The following is a 19329-nucleotide window of genomic DNA, read 5'->3' on the forward strand; positions in this document are numbered from 1 at the left end:
GTGAGACTCTGAGCTTCTCAGCAGGAGCGAGCCTGAGCCTCCGCAGGGTTACCGGGCCTGAGTGGGCGGTTGGGGCTCAGGCGACAGTGGCCAGGCCAGCCAGGCCAGGCAGAGGGTGGTTTCCAGCGAGGGAGCACTACAGGAGCGGGGGGGGGGGGGGCACAGGAGGCTGGAAGCGTCCGCTGGCCCCAAGAAGATCGAGGAAGACAGGGCAGCCTTGCACTGCCCTGGTGGCTGGCTCCAACTTCTCCTTCACCCTTTGTGCACAGGCCACGATAGAGAGGAGGAGCAGAAAGTGAAGCGTGGCTCTCATCTGAACTCCCTGAGTCCCACAGACCACGCAAGGGCTCCCCCTCTCGGCTCCCCATTCTCAGGAGAAGTTTAAAGAACACGGGCGAGTTTCTTGTAAGTCTTCAAATGAACTGTTGAAGTTCATTCCAGCAGTTGCATTATTTGCTATTTATTCTAATAGTCCCTGTATGACAAATGTTTCAGAGAGAATTGCACCGCCAATTTTGAAAGCCTCAACATGACTAAAATTCGGGGGATGCTGTAATGAATTAATTAATTTCTAATGCATTCATTATGTATTAGTCTACCGAGAGGGAGACCGTGAGCACTTGTTTTTAAAAAATGATTCCTGATGTAGAACAAGTTTACAAAACTGGTGCATGAAGTTCGTTGTAAAAGGGGAACACGGCTCCTCTGTTTACATTTCCTTATTTGTAATATAAATGGGATATATCCTATTTAAAAATAATACTTTTGAAATAGTAAAATATACAAGAGTTTCCTGAGCATAACAAAAATATCTTGAAAATCTGTGGCCATTTGAAGTATAAAATAGCAAGTGTAGGAATAGCATGATTGTAAACTACCGTTTCAAGGCTTATAAAGAGTACAAAATGGTCCGTGTCTTTTCTGAGCATAATTATACATTAGTGCAAACAAAAAAACATCTCAACATCCAGTGGCAACACTGAATCTCAAAGATTTGCACAGGTGCGCAAAACATGGAATTTTTTTAATGTCATTCGAACAGAACCTAGTTCTCGGTTAATCCTTTCCAAACGGTCTTCCAAGGCCTCCTGGGTGAAAATAATTGAAAGCATTTTGTTAGAATTCCGTACCAAGTTCACAGTCACCACCAACTGACCTTCTAAAGGAGCTAGTACAAGGTTGTAATTTTTTTTTTTTTTTGCCACACCCGGCGGTGCTCAGGGGTTACTCCTGACTATCTGCTCAGAAATAGCTCCTGGCAGGCACGGGGGACCATATGGGACACCGGGATTCGAACCAACCACCTTTGGTCCTGGATCGGCTGCTTGCAAGGCAAACGCCGCTGTGCTATCTCTCCGGGCCCGACAAGGTTGTAATTTTTATGTTCATTTTTTTTTTTTTTTTTTGCACTACTAGGGATTGAACCCGGGCCTCACACACCCAAGACAAATGCTGAATCCAAAACTACAGAGATAAACTCGAGTTCTTTGCTGACCAGGGAGGGGGTTCAAGGCTTTGCATTTGGAGCTACACTCTCAATCCCTGACATTGCAGCACCCTGAGACAACCAGAAGTTCCTGAGCACTGCCGGCTATGACTCAACTCCTGCCCCTCACAAAAGAAAATTTCCACTGAACTTTCTTGTCATGAAACAGGCTCTGATGTTTTGGTGGGTTTTTTTGGTTTTTGAGTCACACCCGGCAGCGCTCAGGGGTTGGTTCCTCCTGGCTCTAAGCTCAGAAGTCGCTCCTGGCAGGCTCGGGGGACCCTATGGGATGCCGGGATTCCAACCACCGTCTTTCTGCATGCAGGGCAAATGTTCTACCGCCATGCTATCTCTCCAGCCAGGGCTCTGATGTTTTAAACTACTCACTAAGCAACAGGTCCATAATCTGGTTGTTTCTAACTTTGAATGTTATGAACAATAAGCAATAAATGATTTCAAACACATGCCTTTGCTCAAAGTAACAGTTGTAGGATCCTTCCAGAGTGAAAAACGGGCCACAGAAATGCAGCCAGTGGGTGCTACGGCTGCCATTTCAGTACTCCTCATGAACAGTTTCCCTCCACTGGCAGCGAGGGGACAAGAGAGATCCCAGCCTAAAGATGAGTCTGAGATCAACCTGTCATGGGCTGCAGCAACAGCACAGTGGGGAAGGCAACTGCCTGCCCTGCACGTTGCCAAACCGGGTTCAACTTTCAGCATCCTAGATGGTCCCGTGGGCATTCCATATGGCGCCAGGAGTAAGCCCTGAGCATAGTGGGTGGCCAAAAGACAAAGAGGTTTGTAGGAAAGAGAAGAATGTAGTTCGGGGTTGGGGGCTTGCTCTAATATGTGAGAGCCTGAGTTTGATCTCAGTACCATGGAGGGACAGTTCTGGTGCAGAGGTGCAGGCTGTGCATGAGGCCGACTTTACTTCAATCCCCGGCATTCCATGTGGTCCCACGCCCGCCGGGAGTGAGCCCTGAGATCAGAAACAGGAGACAGCCATGAACACAGCTGGGTGTGGCCCAAAATCAAAACTACTAACTAACTACAAGAGGGAATGCGGAGGGGCCTGCCCATAAGAGCCCCAGGTTGGCACCTCGTGGTCCACCATGGCGTCATTTACTCCCGTTAGTTTCTTGAAAACACAAAAGCATAAAAAGGAACAGTGGGCCAAGGAGATAGCTTGGAGGTAGGGCATGTGCCTTGCATACAGAAGGACGGTGGTTCAAATCCGGGCATCCCATAGGGTCCCCCGAGCCTGCCAGGAGCGATTTCTGAGCATAGAGCCAGGAGGAACACCTGAGTGCTGCCCGGTATGACCCAAAAACCAAAAAAATAAAATAAAATAAAATAAAAAAGAACAGTTTTTCCTTGAAATCTAAGGATGACATCAGCCTCTTTCCTGAAACTAACTGACAGCGAATGTGCTCTCTCAAACGCTTCCTGTACAAAGGCTAACGGCTGTTGATACGCACTCCTGAGCCAGAGTTCAAAGGTCGTTCTGGGAACCTGGAGCCAAGACCAGCAGCATCAGCATCAACCCAAGTGTCCCGCCAAGGCCTCCCACCTGATTTAGTCTGGTCTGCAAGGTGCTCCGTCCTCCAGGAGAAGGCATTCGGCTGAGCGCGGCCTCGATCTGGCAACACAAGAGAAGCACCAGTAAGGACAGGGCTGCAGCTCCAGGGAGGAAGGCTTCGAACAGAGCCCCAGGGCCAAGGTCACCTCGGCTGTGCTGTCCCCCTGGGTTTCTCGGCTCCGAGGTGCAGACATGCCACTCGCTCCATTCCCACTGGCCCCTGCATGTAGCACCCAGTTCTGAAGGGGACTTTCCTTTACCTGATCCTTTTCTTTTGAAAGTTCGTCAAAAAAGCGTTCTGTCTCTGCCAGAGTCCTGATTTTGGCCATGTATTCGAAGTCATCTGGTGGGGCCTGGCCTGAGTTGGCGGCCGGCTGGCTGTCCCCTGGGGGGTCCAGGGAGCCCGGCTCCACGGAACCCTGCAAGGGCCTGGGGGAATTGCTGTGGTCACGAGCAGGGATGTGGGTGGCCGGGTCTGAGCACTGCTTCTCTGCTGAGAAAGAAACGTCCTGCTTACCCATCTTTCCCACTGATCATTTGCAACACTAAATATGTCACCCAACCTCCCTTTCTTTCTGGGGGTTGTGATCCCCCAAATCACACAAACGCTAAGTGACCCACCATAGCAACACAATACCGAAAAGATGCACAATAATCATAGACTAAGTGCTTTTTCACTATAGAATCTTCAAAGCTCTGTTCTTTTTTGTTGTTGTTTTTGGTTTTTGGGTCACACCCAGCAGTACTTAGGAGTTACTCCTGGCTCTATGCTCAGAAATCACTCCTGGCAAGCTCGTGGGACCCTATGGGATGCCGGGATTTGAACCACCGTTCTTCTGCATGAAAGGCAAACACTCTACCTCCATGCTATGTCTCTAGCCCCCAAAGCTCTGTTCTGATTTTGAAAAGCCTCACTTTACTGCAACAGAGCGAACTTTCCGGAATTTTAAATAAACTTTAACTAAAGTTACAGCAATAAAAGAGTAACTATCACTTTCGGTGGGACTAGGGACTGGCCCGAGTCTTACACTGCCACTGAGTGACAGCCTGACCCGCCCGAAACACTCAGTTATCTGCCAGAGAGGGGGCAGTGAGAAAGCACTTGGCTTGCAGGCAGCTGACCTGGGTTTGATCCCCACACCAACCACAGAGGGCCCCCCAAGTACTGACAGGGACTGGGCATGGCCAAAACAAAACTTCTATTTGGTTTCTTTTTGTTTTGTTTTGGTTTGTTGTTTTTTTTTTGTTTTTTTTTTTTTTTGGTTTTTGGGCCACACCCGGTGGTGCTCAGGGGTTACTCCTGGCTGTCTGCTCAGACACCTTACCTCTAGAGCCACCTCGCCTGCTATATATACACATACATACATATATGTATATAAATTTAAGTGAGAAAAAAAAATGATCCCAAGGGGCCGGCGAGGTGGCGCTAGAGGTAAGGTGTCTGCCTTGCAAGCGCTAGCCAAGGAAGGACCGCAGTTCGATCTCCCGGTGTCCCATATGGTCCCCCCAAGCCAGGGGCAATTTCTGAGTGCTTAGCCAGGAGTAACCCCTGAGCATCAAACGGGTGTGACCGAAAAACCAAAAAAAAAAAAAAAAAAAAAAAAAGATTCCAAACCCACCTTGTGCATAAACACAGGATACAAAAACAGACAGGGCCAAAGAGTTCATTGGTAGAGATTTAAGGAGCTTGACTGGCATGTAACTGGTCCCAGTTCAGCCCAACACCAAAAACTGTCCACTGAGCCTCACCAGAAGTGATCTGAGCACAGAGCCAGGTGTGGCCTCCCCAAAACCAAGCCAAACAAACCAAAGCACACAGACGCAGCCTGTCTGTCATTAAGACAGGATCCCAGCAACTCATTGCCACAGCCTTTCAACAAGGCTGACTGACATACGTACACCGGGGCTGAGCAGCAAGGGTGCTCACAGGGACATCGCCCTCGGGAAGAATATCTCAGTACATGAAGCTACCAACAAGAACTCAGAGTCCTGGAGCGAGACCAGACTGGTGCATTTGGTAAGAAATGTCTTAGAAAGGTACCTTCCGCATCAGCTAGAGGGAGGAACTGGAGTCGCTTCCTTGGGTTGGCGTGTGGTGACGGAGCGGCAGGAACAGAATCTAAATCATCCAAAAGGATATCAAATCTAGTGAATGAAGCAAGTGACGGTGAGAAAAGAGTGGGATTGGTTTTTCCCTATCTCCAAAACAAAGACGAGCTGGTATCCAGTTAGCAAAGGTTTGTGTAATTGTTTCAAAAGCGAGCTGGTCATGGCTTTCCTCGGGTTGAAATTATGGGGCATAGGACGCTGACAAAAGCATGCTTGCACACTCAAACCTCAAGCCCTGAACCATTCTCCCTCACCCTCCAGCGTCACAGCGGTGCCAGAAGGACCCCAATGTCACAAGCAGGAGCTGAGGGCGGTGCCTCTCCCAATCTCGGGGGTCACTGCTCCCCTCAGCGCACAGCCACCTGCATTTGGGGAGGACAGATGTCCACAACACCCCGTGGGCTTACTTGAGCTCCAGGCCTCCCCCCTCTCCCCTGAAACACTTCACTCTCCTGGACAAATGGCTCAAAATGTCCCTGTAAAAAAAATTCACCTTTCCAGGAAAACAAAGACATTCGTCGCCAAATGCCAGGAGAGGTCTAAGGTCAGGCACTTCCATGGCTAAGAATTATTCTCTGTGATGCCAGTACTTTTACTTCTGAAGCTAACACTTGTGTGTTCTAAACCCACAGAGTTGCCAGAGACAACTGAAAAATCAGTGACCACCAGAGACCGAAGTGGGCATTTAAAACAAAACAAAAGAAAACAAAACAAACAGACAAAAAATACACACACAGGGGCCCAATGTACCATTTTATAGAACTTACCGACTGGAACTGTTTTCACTTTTGCTAAGGAGATGACTGAATCCTGGAGAGAAATTTTCTTTGGGGGATCGTTTTGGACTGGAAGTTGTGGTCACGGGTGTTAACATAATATCTCTTTTGGCTAGAGAAAAAAAAGAGGCAATTTTCTTTTCTTTCTCTGTCATAATGTGCTAGAATGTCAGGAGATACTTTCTCGACAGGTTTTTTTTTTTAATCTTTTAACTTTAAAAGGAATATCGTTTCACTGTCAAATGTCTTAAAATATAAGGATATACAAAATAAAAATAATGCATATAACTCTAACAGCTAGAAAGACCCTTTGTTAACACTTTAGTAGTTACTATTACTGTAGTTTCACACGACTCAAAACAGGTTTTTCAGGATTTTAGAATTCGAGTGGAAATAGGGTGGACGCAGCAGCGCCTAACGGCAATTCCTACAATATGGTCATATGCAAAAGCTGAAAGGATAGCACAGTGGGGACAGCGTTTGCCGTGTATGGGCCTGATTATGGGTTTGATTTCTGGCATCCCATATGGTCTCCTCAGCCCATCAGGAGTGATTCCTGGGCCCGGAGAGATAGCACAGGAGCGTTTGCCTTGCAAGCAGCCGATCCAGGACCAAAGGTGGTTGGTTCGAATCCCAGTGTCCCATAGGGTCCACCGTGCCTGCCAGGAGCTATTTCTGAGCAGACAGCCAGGAGTAACCCCTGAGCACAGCCGGGTGTGGCCCCCCGCCCCCCCCAAAGAAACCAAAAAAAAAAAAAAAAAAAAAGAAAGAAAATAAAAAATATAGGAAGCCAATGCTTCAAGTTCATTTTCTGTTTATTTCTTTTTCTTTTATTTTGGGCCACAGCCGGCAGCACTCAGGGGTTCCTCCTGGCTCTGCACTCAGAAATCGCTCCTGGCAGGATGGGGGACCAATAGGGGATGCTGGGAATCGAACCCAGGTCCATCTGGGTCAGCCACGTGCAAGACAAACACCCTACCACTGCTAAGCTATCGCTCTGGCCAACAAATTTTCTGTTGATGCATCTGGCAGTGCTCAGGGGCTACTTAAGATGGGCTTTGGAAAACCGATGCTGGCCAAATGCGAGACAAATGCCTTACTTAAGCCTTGTGTTACTGCTTCACTCCCAAAATTTCAATTTTTTTGTTTTGTTTTGTTTTGTTTTGGGGTCACACCTGGCAGCGTTCAGGGATTACTGCTGGCTCTACTTTCAGAAATCGCTCCTGGCAGGCTCGGGGGACCTATGGGATGCTGGGATTCGAACCACTGTTCTTCTACATGCGAGGCAAACGCCCTATCACTCTGCTATCTCTCCGGCCCCCCAATATTTCAACTTTTTTGTTTTTGTTTTTGTTTTTTCCGGCCACACCCGTTTGACGGTCAGGGGTTACTCCTGGCTAAGCGCTCAGAAATTGCCCCTGGCTTGGAGGGACCATATGGGACTCCGGGGGATGGAACCATGGTCCTTCCTTGGCTAATGCTTGCAAGGCAAACACCTTACTTCTAGCGCCACCTCGCCGGCTCCCTAATATTTCAACTTTTAAATCCATTTTAGAATGAATGACAATGGTGACAGGCAGGATGGTCAAAGGAGGATGGTCAAAGGGCAGGAGCACATGCTTTGCCTTCAAGAGTCCTGCATTGAATCCCTAGCATCAGTGTTCCCCTATGCATCATTGTTGTGGTCCTCAAGTAAAAAAGATGATGAACACTGGGTAAGCTTAAGTAAAATACCAACGGAAAATCTTTGTTGCTATTGTTTTCCTTTGGAGCCACATGGGGTGGTACTTCGGGCCTATTTTTAACTCTGAGCTCAGGAGTGGTCCTGTCTTATACTCAATGAATGGGCCATATTCCATGCTAGGTATCGAACCGGGACCACTTACGTGCAATTAAGTGCCTTGTCCAACATGCTGTCTCTACCTGACTTGATTCCGACTCAGCTGGCTTAATACGCTTGTTTTTTTTTTTTTTTTTCTTTTAACTTTTTGGGTCACACCGTCGGCACTCAGGGGTTATTCCTGGCTCTGTGCTCAGAAATCGCTCCTACCAAGCTCAGGGGACCATATGGGATGCTGAGATTTGAACCACTTTCCATCCTGGGTTGGCTGCGTGCAAGGCAAATGCCCTATCACTGTGCTCTCTCCAGTCCCAATATGCTTGCATTTTTTTTTGTTTGTTTGTTTTTGGGCCACACCAGGTGCTCAGGGGTTACTCTTGGCTGTCTGCTCAGAAATAGCTCCTGGCAGGCACGGGGGACCATATGGGACACCGGGATTCGAACCAACCACCTTATGTCCTGTATCAGCTGCTTGCAAGGCAAACGCCGCTGTGCTATCTCTCTGGGCCCTGCATTTTTTTTTTTTTTTTTTTTTTGGTTTTTGGGCCACACCCGGTAACACTCAGGGGTTACTCCTGGCTATGTGCTCAGAAGTTGCTCCTGGCTTGGGGGACCATATGGGACACCGGGGGATCGAACCGCGGTCCGTCCAAGGCTAGCGCAGGCAAGGCAGGCACCTTACCTTTAGCGCCACCGCCCGGCCCCTGGGCCCTGCATTTTATATAGATGCATAAAATAGCTGCTGTTGTTGTTTAGATTTTGGGCCACACCCAGAGGTGCTCAGGGACCGTATGTGGTGCCAGAGATAAAACGAGGTTCCCCTCTTCATGGGCTGTGCCTAAGCCTCTGCTCTCTTTCCTGGCCTGGATGATGGCAGAGAGTCATCTGCTGTCCCCAAATGGTAAAGTTACATTAGCTCAAAAAAACAGCTGGACATATAGGTTTCCCATCCATAAGATCCTTCTTAGAGACTCACCAGTGCCTGTGTGAACACATTACTAGGATCAGGGCCGCTGGCCACATGCACAGAGCATCTACCCCAGAAGGGAGGAGGAAAAGAGCGAGAGCGAGTGAGAGAGGAGAGAGACGGTGCTGGCAGCATGGGGCTGCTCGGAACCTCACCTGGGGCTCCGCACTTGCGACTAGAAGGCGGTAAGGAGGAGGAGCGCTGGGATGCACAACTCAATCTCTTCGGCCTCTGCTGGGGGCACTTCTCAGGGGAGTGGCTGGCACTGGCAGAAGTTCCCATCAGATGAGAATTCATGGATTCTGTAACAGAAAAGTGAAATTTGTGGGGGGTTTTGTTTGATTTTTGGGCCACACCCAGCAGCAATCAGGGATTACTACTGGTTCTCCATTCAGAAATCGCTCTTGGGAGGCTTGGAGTACCATATAGGATACCTGGGATTGAACCTGGGTCTGTCCCAGGTCGGCCACATATAAGGCAAATTCCCTGCTGCTGCGCTATGTCTCCAGCCCCAGGAAAATGAAGTTTTTAATTACCACGAAAAACATCAAAGCAAAAAGCAAACCAAGCTTCAGTGATCTGCTTTTATTAGCAGATGGTTATTCAGGCAATTATGCTTACTAACTAGGTTAGAATTATCTGCAAATGTGTAACATATTCAAAAAAAATGGTGGGAGTTTAGGATTAATATACACCAGGTCACTCGGGCACTGGAAGAGGCAATTAGCAGAGAATCACAGCACGCATGACACCAGCCGCAGGACCATTCTTGCGGCTTTGCAAGATGGGGGCACTCAGGACTCCTGTCCTGCTAACTGGTGAGGAACCCGGAAGTCCAGAAATACTGGATGTCTGTCCAAACACACACGGATGTGGGAGACAAAGTGATGTGGTATTGTCTCAAATCCCCCAAGAGCAAGCTCTACAGAGATGAAGCCATCAAAGGTGCCAGACTCTGTGCATGAAAGCTCAGGCTGGAGACTGAGATGTGCACAGTACACAGAAGTGAAGGAGCTTGCCTAGTTTGCAGCTGCGGCCCAGGTTCAAATCCTTGAACCGTGCATAAACCCTGAGTACAACCGGTGTGGCTCCTAAGCACTATCAGGTATGGCCCCAGACCAGAATAAATAAACAGCACACACATTCTGTCTGGGCCATGGTGCCCAGGGGCACATGCCACCACATCTCCCTCCAGAGCTGTGACTTTTCTATCTTCGTGTTGGGCTCACCGAGAGCCTGTGCTCTCTTGAGCGAGTTACTCATCACTCTTTTATCCATCCTCTCGCTCCTCTCCCTTCCTTAGTACCTTCAAATAAAATCCATTCTTACCTCCCCCAAATTTAAAAAATTAAAAGTAGGGCCGGAGAAGTGGCACTAGAGATAAGGCGTCTGCCTTGCAAATGCTAGCCTAGGACAGACTGCGGTTTGATCCCCCGGCATCCCATATGGTCCCCCCAAGCCAGGGGCTATTTCTTTCTTTTTCAGGGGGGGGGCCACACCCGTTTGATGCTCAGGGGTTACTCCTGACTAAGCGCTCAGAAATTGCCCCTGGCTTGGGGGGACCATGTGGGACGCAGGGGGATCGAACCACAGTCTTTCCTTAGCTAGCACTTGCAAGGCAGATACGTTACCTCTAGCGCCACCTCGCCGGCCCCCAGGGGCAATTTCTGAGTGCATAGCCAGGAGTAACCCCTGAGTGTCAAATGGGTATGGCACAATAAAAATAAGCAAACAAAAAATTTAAAAATAGTTCCACGTGGGGCTGGAGAGATAGCATGGAGGTAAAGCGTTTGCCTTTCATGTAAGAGGTCATCGGTTCGAATCCCAGTGTCCCATATGGTCCCCTGTGCCTGCCAGGAGCAATTTCTGAGCATGGAGCCAGGAGTAACCCCTGAGCACTGCCGGGTGTGACCCAAAAACCACAAAAAAAAAAAAAAAAAAAAAAAAATAGTTCCACGTAGGCTGGGAATTCAGTTCAGTAATAAATCACATGTCTGAACCTGGTCCAATTCTTGTCCCTCACACAAATTATGGACAGAATTATTACTAGCGATTATCTACAAAATGTGGCTGAAACAGTGGCAAAATAAAGATTGCTAATACTAGAGGAATATATATCTTTAAAAGAGAACTAAAGTTGGGGCCGCAGCTATAGGGCAGTGGTAGGGTGTTTGCCTTGCACACAGCTGACCCAGGACAGACCTGGATTCGATCCCCAGTGTCCCATATGGTCCCCCAAGCCAGGAGCAATTTCTTAGTGCATAGACAGGAGGAACCCCTGAGTGTCACCGGGTGTGGGGGAGGGAGGAGAGAGGGAGAGAGAGGAGAGAGAAGAAAGACAAGAGAGAGAAAGAGAGAGAGAGAAGAGAGAGAGCGTGCGCTAAAGTTGCCCAGGGAGATAGCACAGCAGCACAGAGGTCAACCCAGATTTGATCCCCAGGATCTCACATGATGTCCTGAGCACCACCAGGAGTGGACCCTGAGTGCAGAGGCAGGAGTGGACCCTGAACCCACACGGTATGTCCCCCAAAACAAGCAAAAGAAAAAGCTGGAGGGTCAGGGGGAGATTCCCTTATGTGTATCAAGCTAGGAACAAAAGACTTACTGCTGGGCTGAGACAGCACAGTGCGGAGGGCTCTGGCCTTGCACACAGCCAACCCAGGTTCTACCCCAGCATCCCACATGGTCTCCTGAGCACAGAGGCAGATCCCAGAGCACAGAGGCAGGCCTAAGCCCTTAGCAACAGTGGGGGTAGCCCAAACCGCCCCCCCACAAATAAAGACAGACAGGCTTACTCTGTGACGTCTCCTCTGTCTGCGTGCCCAAGTGCCTGAACTTCTGCTCCTGCTCCAGCTGCCTCAGTGCCTTCTGCACAGGCGCATCTGAGGTCTTGCTCGGCTCTGCCAGGCTCTCGGGCGGACTCCCCAGGGAGCCGCACCTGCAGGCAGACAGCCGGGCACTAGGTCACAGGGTGCCACAGACCCCCCACAGCAGCACTGAAGTGGGGCCCTTGGGGTGATGAAGGGATATAAAGTCAAGGTGAGTGGCCCCTTGCTACCAAGTGGAGGAACAGCACCCAGATGTCTGCACAGGGACCATGGAAGGGCTGGAGCCATCAGTCAGCCCCGGATTCTAGCCCCCATGCTGTGGGCACAGGCCTGCGGCGTCCTCCTGGACAGCCAATACTAGTCTACCAGGGGAAGAGCACAAAAGTTGACAGAGACATCCCCAAAATTGGGCCTAGCTAATCATGCAATGAAAGAGAAATCGTCCTGGCCCTTCTCACACCCCACAACAGATGGCACACCCAGGACTGAGGAGGTATCCCGGGGGAAGGATGAGGGGCTCCCGGGGCTGTGAGGCCCAATATCCTGACCTGACCAATGCACCAGGACCCACCCTGAAAACATCAGCCTCTTGGCCAGGAAAATCAGGTCCCCAAAGTCAAGATTTCAGGGAAAGAGAGATTTCTTCTCACATCCCGCCCATTTCAAAGCAACTGGAATCTTTCACAAAGCAGAACAAGCTCCCAAGTACGACGGGTCACCAAGTTTTCTTTCTAATTATTTAAGTGATACCAAGAATGATCACATCCTATTCTCATACTGGGAAGGTGAACGCTCTAGCCACGAAGCCACATCCTCGGCCCCTCGAAGCATGCTTTCTTACCCAGGGACACAGATTTCCTCCAGTGGATTCTCAGCCCTTCTGTCCTGAAGGGCCAGGGGCTGGCCAGTGAAGATGGAGTACTCGGCCCCGGGAATCAGCCACTTGCGCCTGCTGACATCTGAGGTGGTGAGGGTGCTGAAGAGGGAAGACAAGCCTTGGGTGTGAGGCTGCGTGGACCACAGACACTGCACACGGACAGAAAGCAGCAGACACATGCCCTGCACAGCTACGTTCAGACATGTGGGACATTCTGACATCAGACACACGTTATCTGGGTTTTAAGACGAATCTGAAGTAGTTTGAGTTTCTATCACTTCTGAGCACTCCTGAGTTTCAGTCAAGGTCTGCACTTGACTGATGGGCCGGTGTGACAGTATGGTGGGGAGAGCACCTGCCTATTTAGATCCCCAGCATCCTCTACGGTCCCCCCCACCCAAGCTCCCAAGGATTGATTCCTGAGTGCAGAGCCAGGAGCAACCCAAAATAAAACAAAAATGTGGGCCAGAGAGATAGCATGAAGGTGGGGCGTTTGCCTTGCATGCAGAAGGGCGGTGGCTCAGATCCCGGCATCCCATATGGTCCCCCCGAGCCTTCCAGGAATGATTTCTGATCATAGAGCCAGGAGGAACCCCCAAGCGCAGCCGGGTGTGACCCAAAAACCAGTAAAACAAAAATGGCTCAGGCATTCCCACCCACACTGACCTCCCATCTAGCCAGCTTTTACGTCTCTGAGCCTTGACACCACCCTAGAGTTCACAGCAAAGAGAGGAGCAGGGTCAGATCTATTGGGCTTTTTTTCGCTGAAATTGTGGGCAAAATCCACACATGTGTGTGCATGTACATCTATGTACACATACACATGTACACATGTGTGTACATGTATGCACTGTGTGTGTCTGCACATGGTGCTGGAGATGTACCGCAGAGCCTCAGGGCCTCCACCCCAAGCAGCATCCCTGGGTCCCTCCCATATTTCTTCTCTGCACTCTGCTGAACGGTTTCCCAGAGGCCACATGAAGCGGTCACTGTTTCCTCAGCAGCTAGCGTGTTGCTGGATGATAAGGGAGAGGAGCTGTACAAGATTTTAAGAGGAACTGGAGATTCAGTACAGGGTTGAAGGCACCTACCTGGCTGGGTTCGAATCCCTGGCACCCCATATGGTCTCTCCAAGGACCATAAGGGGGTCATTCCTGAGCAGAGACAAGAATGGTCCCCAAGTACTCCTGTATGTTGTTGCAGCCACCCCCCAATAGAAAAACTTATTCCTTAAATATAAAGATATCATGCTCTAACATCATAGAAAAACCAATTTTCAAAATGTAAGGAAACCAGAAGACCCATTAACCCAATGACAGATCAATAACTATTGATCTCTATTTATTTATTTATTTATTTATTTATTTATTTATTTATTTATTTATTTATTATTTTTATTTATTTGGTTTTTGGGACACACCCCGTAGTGCTCAGAGGTTACTCCTGGCTCTACACTCAGAATTGCTCCTGGCAGGCTCAGGGGACCATATGGGATGCCGGGATTCAAACCACTGTCCTTTCTGCATGCAAGGCAAACGCCCTACCTCCATGTTATCTCTCAGCCCCTAAGAAACTTTCTGAGATAAGTCAGCTCCAAGAATATTAACTGATTTCCCTAACACAGCTGGTCAAAAACAAACAAACAAACAAAACCATATTGGGGTCAGAGTGATAGCACAGTGATAGGGCATTTGCCTTGCATGTGATGACTGTGGACAGATCTGGATTCGATCCTCACCATCCCATTTGGTTCCCTGAGCATGCCAGGAGCGACTTCTGAGTGCAGAGCCAGGTGTAACCCCTGAGCACCACCAGGTGTGGCACAAAAACCCAACCTCCCCCCCCAAAAAAACCCCACATAAATCCAACTTTCCTTCTACTAATTTACTTTTTTGGAGGGGGTGGCCACACCCAGCACTGCTCAAGGCTCACTCTGTGCTCAGGGATCACTTTGTGTGCAGAGATCTAACACATACAAGGTGACGTACAAGGTAAGGGCCTGATCTGATTCTGTCAAATGCCTCTGCAGAAAATCTTATATATGAACAGTCTGTCAGATGGCACAGCTCTCACTAAGCAGTGAGTCTAACCCTGGATCCTGGATGGGGTGCACAGATGACATCAGAGATGACCCCCGAGAATAGCAGCAGAGTTGTGCAGACACTGGATGGTGACTTACTTGGCCCGAGAGGGTCTCGTGGTCGCCTTCAGATGCCGGAGACCGAACATATTTTCATGCTCCACTTGCTTGACCTGAGCTTCCAGTTTTGAAATTGTTCTAATTTGAAAGCCAGAAAAGGAGGTCTATTTTAACAAACAACAATGTAGACCAGCAAGCAATTGTGTATGTGAGTGAACCTTTTAGAAAAGGGTTGACAAAAGATCTTTGCCCTAGCTCAAATACTTGGGGGGTGAGACCGGTAGATGAACTGAAAACGCACAATAGTGTCAGAATGAGGGTGGGCTGCCTCTGCCCACAACCACTGGGGTTTCCTCAGCTCCTCTCCCAAGCTCTGAAAGGAAATAATGGCCAACTCTTCCCAGGGAGTCTGGGCTGGCCTGGGCTGATCCTGCGGGGCCTTCTTGGAATGGGGGGTTGGGGAAGTGACTCCCCATTTCTGCATGAACCACAGCGGCCAGTGCTACAACCTTTACCCTCACTTAGAAATTGCCCAGTTCTGCAACTTCACCTTATCAAACTGCCAGATTTGCTTCAGTCTATAAAACCTGACCATAAAGAACCTCAGAATTTCGTAGTAGTGTCAGCTTAGTAGTAACCCAGGGAACTGGATGAGAAAGTTCCATGGGAATCTATCTGCCCACTTAGGGGGGCCTGAACGGTAAGTAACACAGAAGCAGCTCAACTAGCACCAACCACAGTCCAGGAAATCCTCAGACATTGACGTTAGTAACCATGAAGAGAGAGAACAATCCTTTCAAGCTAACCCTTGTTATCTAAGTTTTGATGATTCCATTTGCCTTTGTAATGTAACAAATAAAATGAAGGATTTTTCTGTGCCTGCAAGGAACAGGTTGTGATGGTGGGTGGAAAACTGGGGACAATGGTCGGGGAGAGGTCAAACTTGTGGTGGGGTTGGTGTCAGAATAGTTAATGCCTGAACAGCTGTGTTACGAACTATTTGGAAAGTTACAGTGTTACAATAAAAAAAAAATTGAAAAATTGGAAACACTGAAGGAGTGGCCAGAAAGATAGCATGGAAGTAGGGCATTCGCCTTGCATGCAGAAGAATGGTGGTTCGAATCTTGGCATCCCATATGGTCCCTCGAGCCTGCCAGGAGTGATTTTGAGTGTAAAGTCAGGAGGAACCAACCCCTGAGCGTTGCCAGGTGTGACCCAAAAACCAAAAAAAAGAAAAAGAAACTGAAGGAACTGGGGCTGGTGAAGTGGCGCTAGAGGTAAGGTGTCTGCCTTGCTAAGCGCTAGCCAAGGAAGGACCGAGGTTCGATCCCCCGGCGTCTCATATGGTTCCCCCAAGCCAGGGGCAATTTCTGAGCACTAAGCCAGGAGTAGCCCGAGCATCAAACGGGTGTGGCCCAAAAAACAAAATCAAAACAAAACAAAACAAAACAAAACTGAAGGAACTGTGTGATCCCCAAGCCTGCCAGAATAGTCTCAGAAACTCCTAATATGACAGAGTGGCCCTTGGACCCAGGAACACTGCTTGGGAAATCTCCCTTGGCCACCCAGACCAAAAAAAAAACTCTTCTAGGACCTTTCATCATAGACAAACATATAAGCATTGAGCAAACAATTACAAGCGGGACTTTTCTTTACCTTTTGAGATCAGAAATCTGAGTGTGGGCATCAAGCAACTTGTTCTCAGTTGTATTTAACGTTTCCTGTGGAAATAAAGCCAAACCGTGAGTTGCTGAAGAGAACTATGAAACAGGTATTCCTTTCATCTTCACATGCATGAGACAATTCTACAGCTATGCCAGAGAGCTAAAAAGGAATTCTGTGGATGCTCCCCAAGCGTGGCCTCCACAGGAGTCATGTTAATTCAAGGGGGGAAATGAGAGCAAAAGAAACCAGCTGACATAAATAAGAGCAAAAAGCTCGTATAATGAACAGAATTCCATAGGTTCTGCTTGGTTACAGTATCTTCATTTTATTTATTTTCTGGTTTGGGGCCACATCCAGCAGTGCTCGGAAATCACTCCTGGATGGCTTGGAGGACCATAAGGGCTGCTGGGGATCCAACTCAGGCCGTGGGTGTGCAAGGCAAATGCCCTCCCCACTGTGCTCTCTCTGGCCCACAGATCTCTGTCCATTTTAAGGACGGACATACTGACACCGTGGTAAAATAGGCAAACCAGTAACTGTTCTGCTGAACGTGGGAAGGCCTGGTGAACTCTAGGTCCCCGAAAGTCATTGACTGCTGCTCTGCACAGCTGCTCTCTGACCTCAAATATCTGCAGATCTCTGGCATGGCTGAAGGGTTTCGAAGAATCCAAATAATCAATTCTCAAACTCTTTTCCTCGGAACTCACACATAATACACCAGACTCAACCCCACAAAGTCCATGCTCTGAAAACAGAACTTCCTTTCACCTCTATAGCTGCCATTATGTGTGTACAAATATTTCGTCCCATCTTGTCTCAAATACAACAGCCATTCCTTGATGTCAAAAACTAATGAATGAATCAAAAGCCTGTCATTCAGGTGGGTAGAGAGTTGGGATATCTGGGGGACAGCAGGAGAGAATGGGTCAGCCCTTGTATCCCTGGCCCCACCCTTGGGCTTCCCCCCAGGACCCAGAACCCAGTTATAGGGTCTTACCTTCACTCTCTCATGTTCCTTCCCAAGAGATTCATACTCTAACAAAAGCTACAGGGAGAAACAAAGTGTTGAACCCCAAGATTAGAGACAAAGGCATGGATTGAGGCTAGTCTAAAGGACAGAGAAGGGATGTCTGGCTCACTGCTCTGGGCATTTGGCAGGTGATGGGGCCAGGCCAGGAAGTCCAAGGGAAAGTCTACACTGAGCCCACCAGGGTCCTGTCAGGCTTGGACCCAGGCACCCTGAAGTCAACAGATGCTGGAATAAATAAAGGAGGCTAGGGCCCAGAGAGATAGCACAGCGGTGTTTGCCTTGCAAGCAGCCGATCCAGAACCTAAGGTGGTTGGTTCGAATCCCGGTGTCCCATATGGTCCCCGGTGCCTGCCAGGAGCTATTTCTGAGCAAACAGCCAGGAGTAACCCCTGAGCACCGCCGGGTGTGGCCAAAAAACCAAAAAAATAAAAAAAAAATAAAAAATAAATAAAGGAGGCTAAAGAGTTCAGAGAGGAGAACACAGTGATTGGGGCGATGTCTGGGACAAGGTCCTGTTCTGGAACAGCCACACAGAAGAAGAGTGGAAGGTCGAGCACATGAGAACAAGAAAACAAGTATGGGGCCAGAGCAGTGGCACAAGCGGTAAGGCATCTGCCTTGCCCATACTAGCCTAGAATGGACCACAATCCACTGGCATCCCATGTGGTCCCTCAAGCCAGGTGTGATTTCTGAGCATATAGCCAGGAGGAACCCCTAAGCATCACGGGGTGTGGACCAAAAACCAAAAACCAGAAAAAAACCAAAACCCACAAGTATGGATAAATGCTTCAGTTGGGGATTTTGGGTTTTTGAGTTGACTTTCTTTTTAAAGGTTTTTGGGTCACACCTGGTTATTCCTGGCTCTGCACTCAGGTGAGAGACTCTGGCCCCTTGGTTTTGGTTTGAAGCCCCACCACCGGGAGCTGCTCCAAGCAGTACCAAGAGACCCTGTGGTGTCAGGGGCTAAACCCAGTACCTCACACATGCAAGGCAAGTTCTACCCAAGTTACAACCACAGCCCCATAGGGCAAAGCGTGAACTGGTGATCTAGGCAAACAATATAGGATGAGGACAGTTCAATTCAACTTAGGGCCCAGAGATAGGGCAGTTGCCTTGCATGTGGCTGACCTGGGTTTGATCCCTGGCATTCCGGGAGTGATTCCTGGGTGCAGAGCCCAGGAATCAGGTGCAGAGCCCTGTGTACTGCTGGGTGTGGCTGAAAAATAAACAAAAAAATCCAAAAATTAAGCTTAGTTTTCTGTAAGTTTATTTCAAAGTAAAAAAAAAAAAAAGTACTTTAATGAGCCAATACCCCTAAGCAAACAGTACTTTAAAGATCTAGTTTTTTTGTTTTTTAGTTTTTGGGCCACACCCAGCAGCACTCAGGGATTATTCCTGGCTATGAGCTCTCATAAATCGCTCCTAGCAGGCAGGGGAAACTATAAGGGATGCCAGGATTCGAACCACCATCCATACTGGATGGCTGTGCACAAGGCAAAGCCTTGCTGTGCTCTCTCTCCAGCCCTAAAGAATATAGATTTTTTTTTTTTGCACTTTCCTTGTTAGTAGCAGAGACTAAAGGCAAAATCCCAAATCAGAAAATATATCTATATAGAAAGACACATGCTGTGGGGCTGGAAAGATAGTCCAGCACAGCCGGGCGGTGGCGCTAGAGGTAAGGTGCCTGCCTTGCCTGCGCTAGCCTAGGTCGGACCATGGTTTGATCCCCCGGTGTCCCATATGGTCCCCCAAGACAGGAGCGACTTCTGAGCACATAGCCAGGAGGAACCCCTGAGCGTCACCGGATGTGGCCCAAAAACCAAAAAAAAAAAAAAAAGATAGTCCAGCACGGAAGGTGCTTGCCTTGCATGTGTCTGAACTGAGTTCAATACTTGGCACCCCTTGTGGTACCCCAAGCCCCACCAAAAGTCATTCCTGAATACAGAGTCAAGAGAAAACCCTGAGCACCTCCAAAAGATAAAATAAAGATGAAAGATAAAATGAAGTAATCAAAATAAACCCCAAGGAAGCT

The 19329-nt window shown here is 48.7% G+C and overlaps 1 protein-coding gene across 1 annotated transcript in view; it reads right to left on the reverse strand.

The window, feature by feature from the left end:
* Nucleotides 1-704: 704 nt before the first annotated feature.
* Nucleotides 705-19329, reverse strand: part of MPHOSPH9 (M-phase phosphoprotein 9) — a 36986-nt gene continuing 18361 nt past the window's right edge. The window contains exons 13-23 of the mRNA XM_049769199.1: nt 17265-17312; nt 16259-16323; nt 14642-14740; nt 12427-12561; nt 11553-11695; nt 8913-9059; nt 5942-6062; nt 5107-5210; nt 3326-3558; nt 3057-3125; nt 705-1088 (exon numbers count right to left, since the gene is read on the reverse strand). Coding sequence (XP_049625156.1) covers nt 987-1088; nt 3057-3125; nt 3326-3558; nt 5107-5210; nt 5942-6062; nt 8913-9059; nt 11553-11695; nt 12427-12561; nt 14642-14740; nt 16259-16323; nt 17265-17312 — 1266 coding nt within the window. The 3' untranslated portion in view covers nt 705-986. The remainder of the gene's footprint in view (nt 1089-3056; nt 3126-3325; nt 3559-5106; nt 5211-5941; nt 6063-8912; nt 9060-11552; nt 11696-12426; nt 12562-14641; nt 14741-16258; nt 16324-17264; nt 17313-19329) is intronic.

Source organism: Suncus etruscus, chromosome 2 (genome assembly GCF_024139225.1).
Source record: "Suncus etruscus isolate mSunEtr1 chromosome 2, mSunEtr1.pri.cur, whole genome shotgun sequence".
Taxonomy (NCBI): Eukaryota; Metazoa; Chordata; class Mammalia; order Eulipotyphla; family Soricidae; genus Suncus; species Suncus etruscus.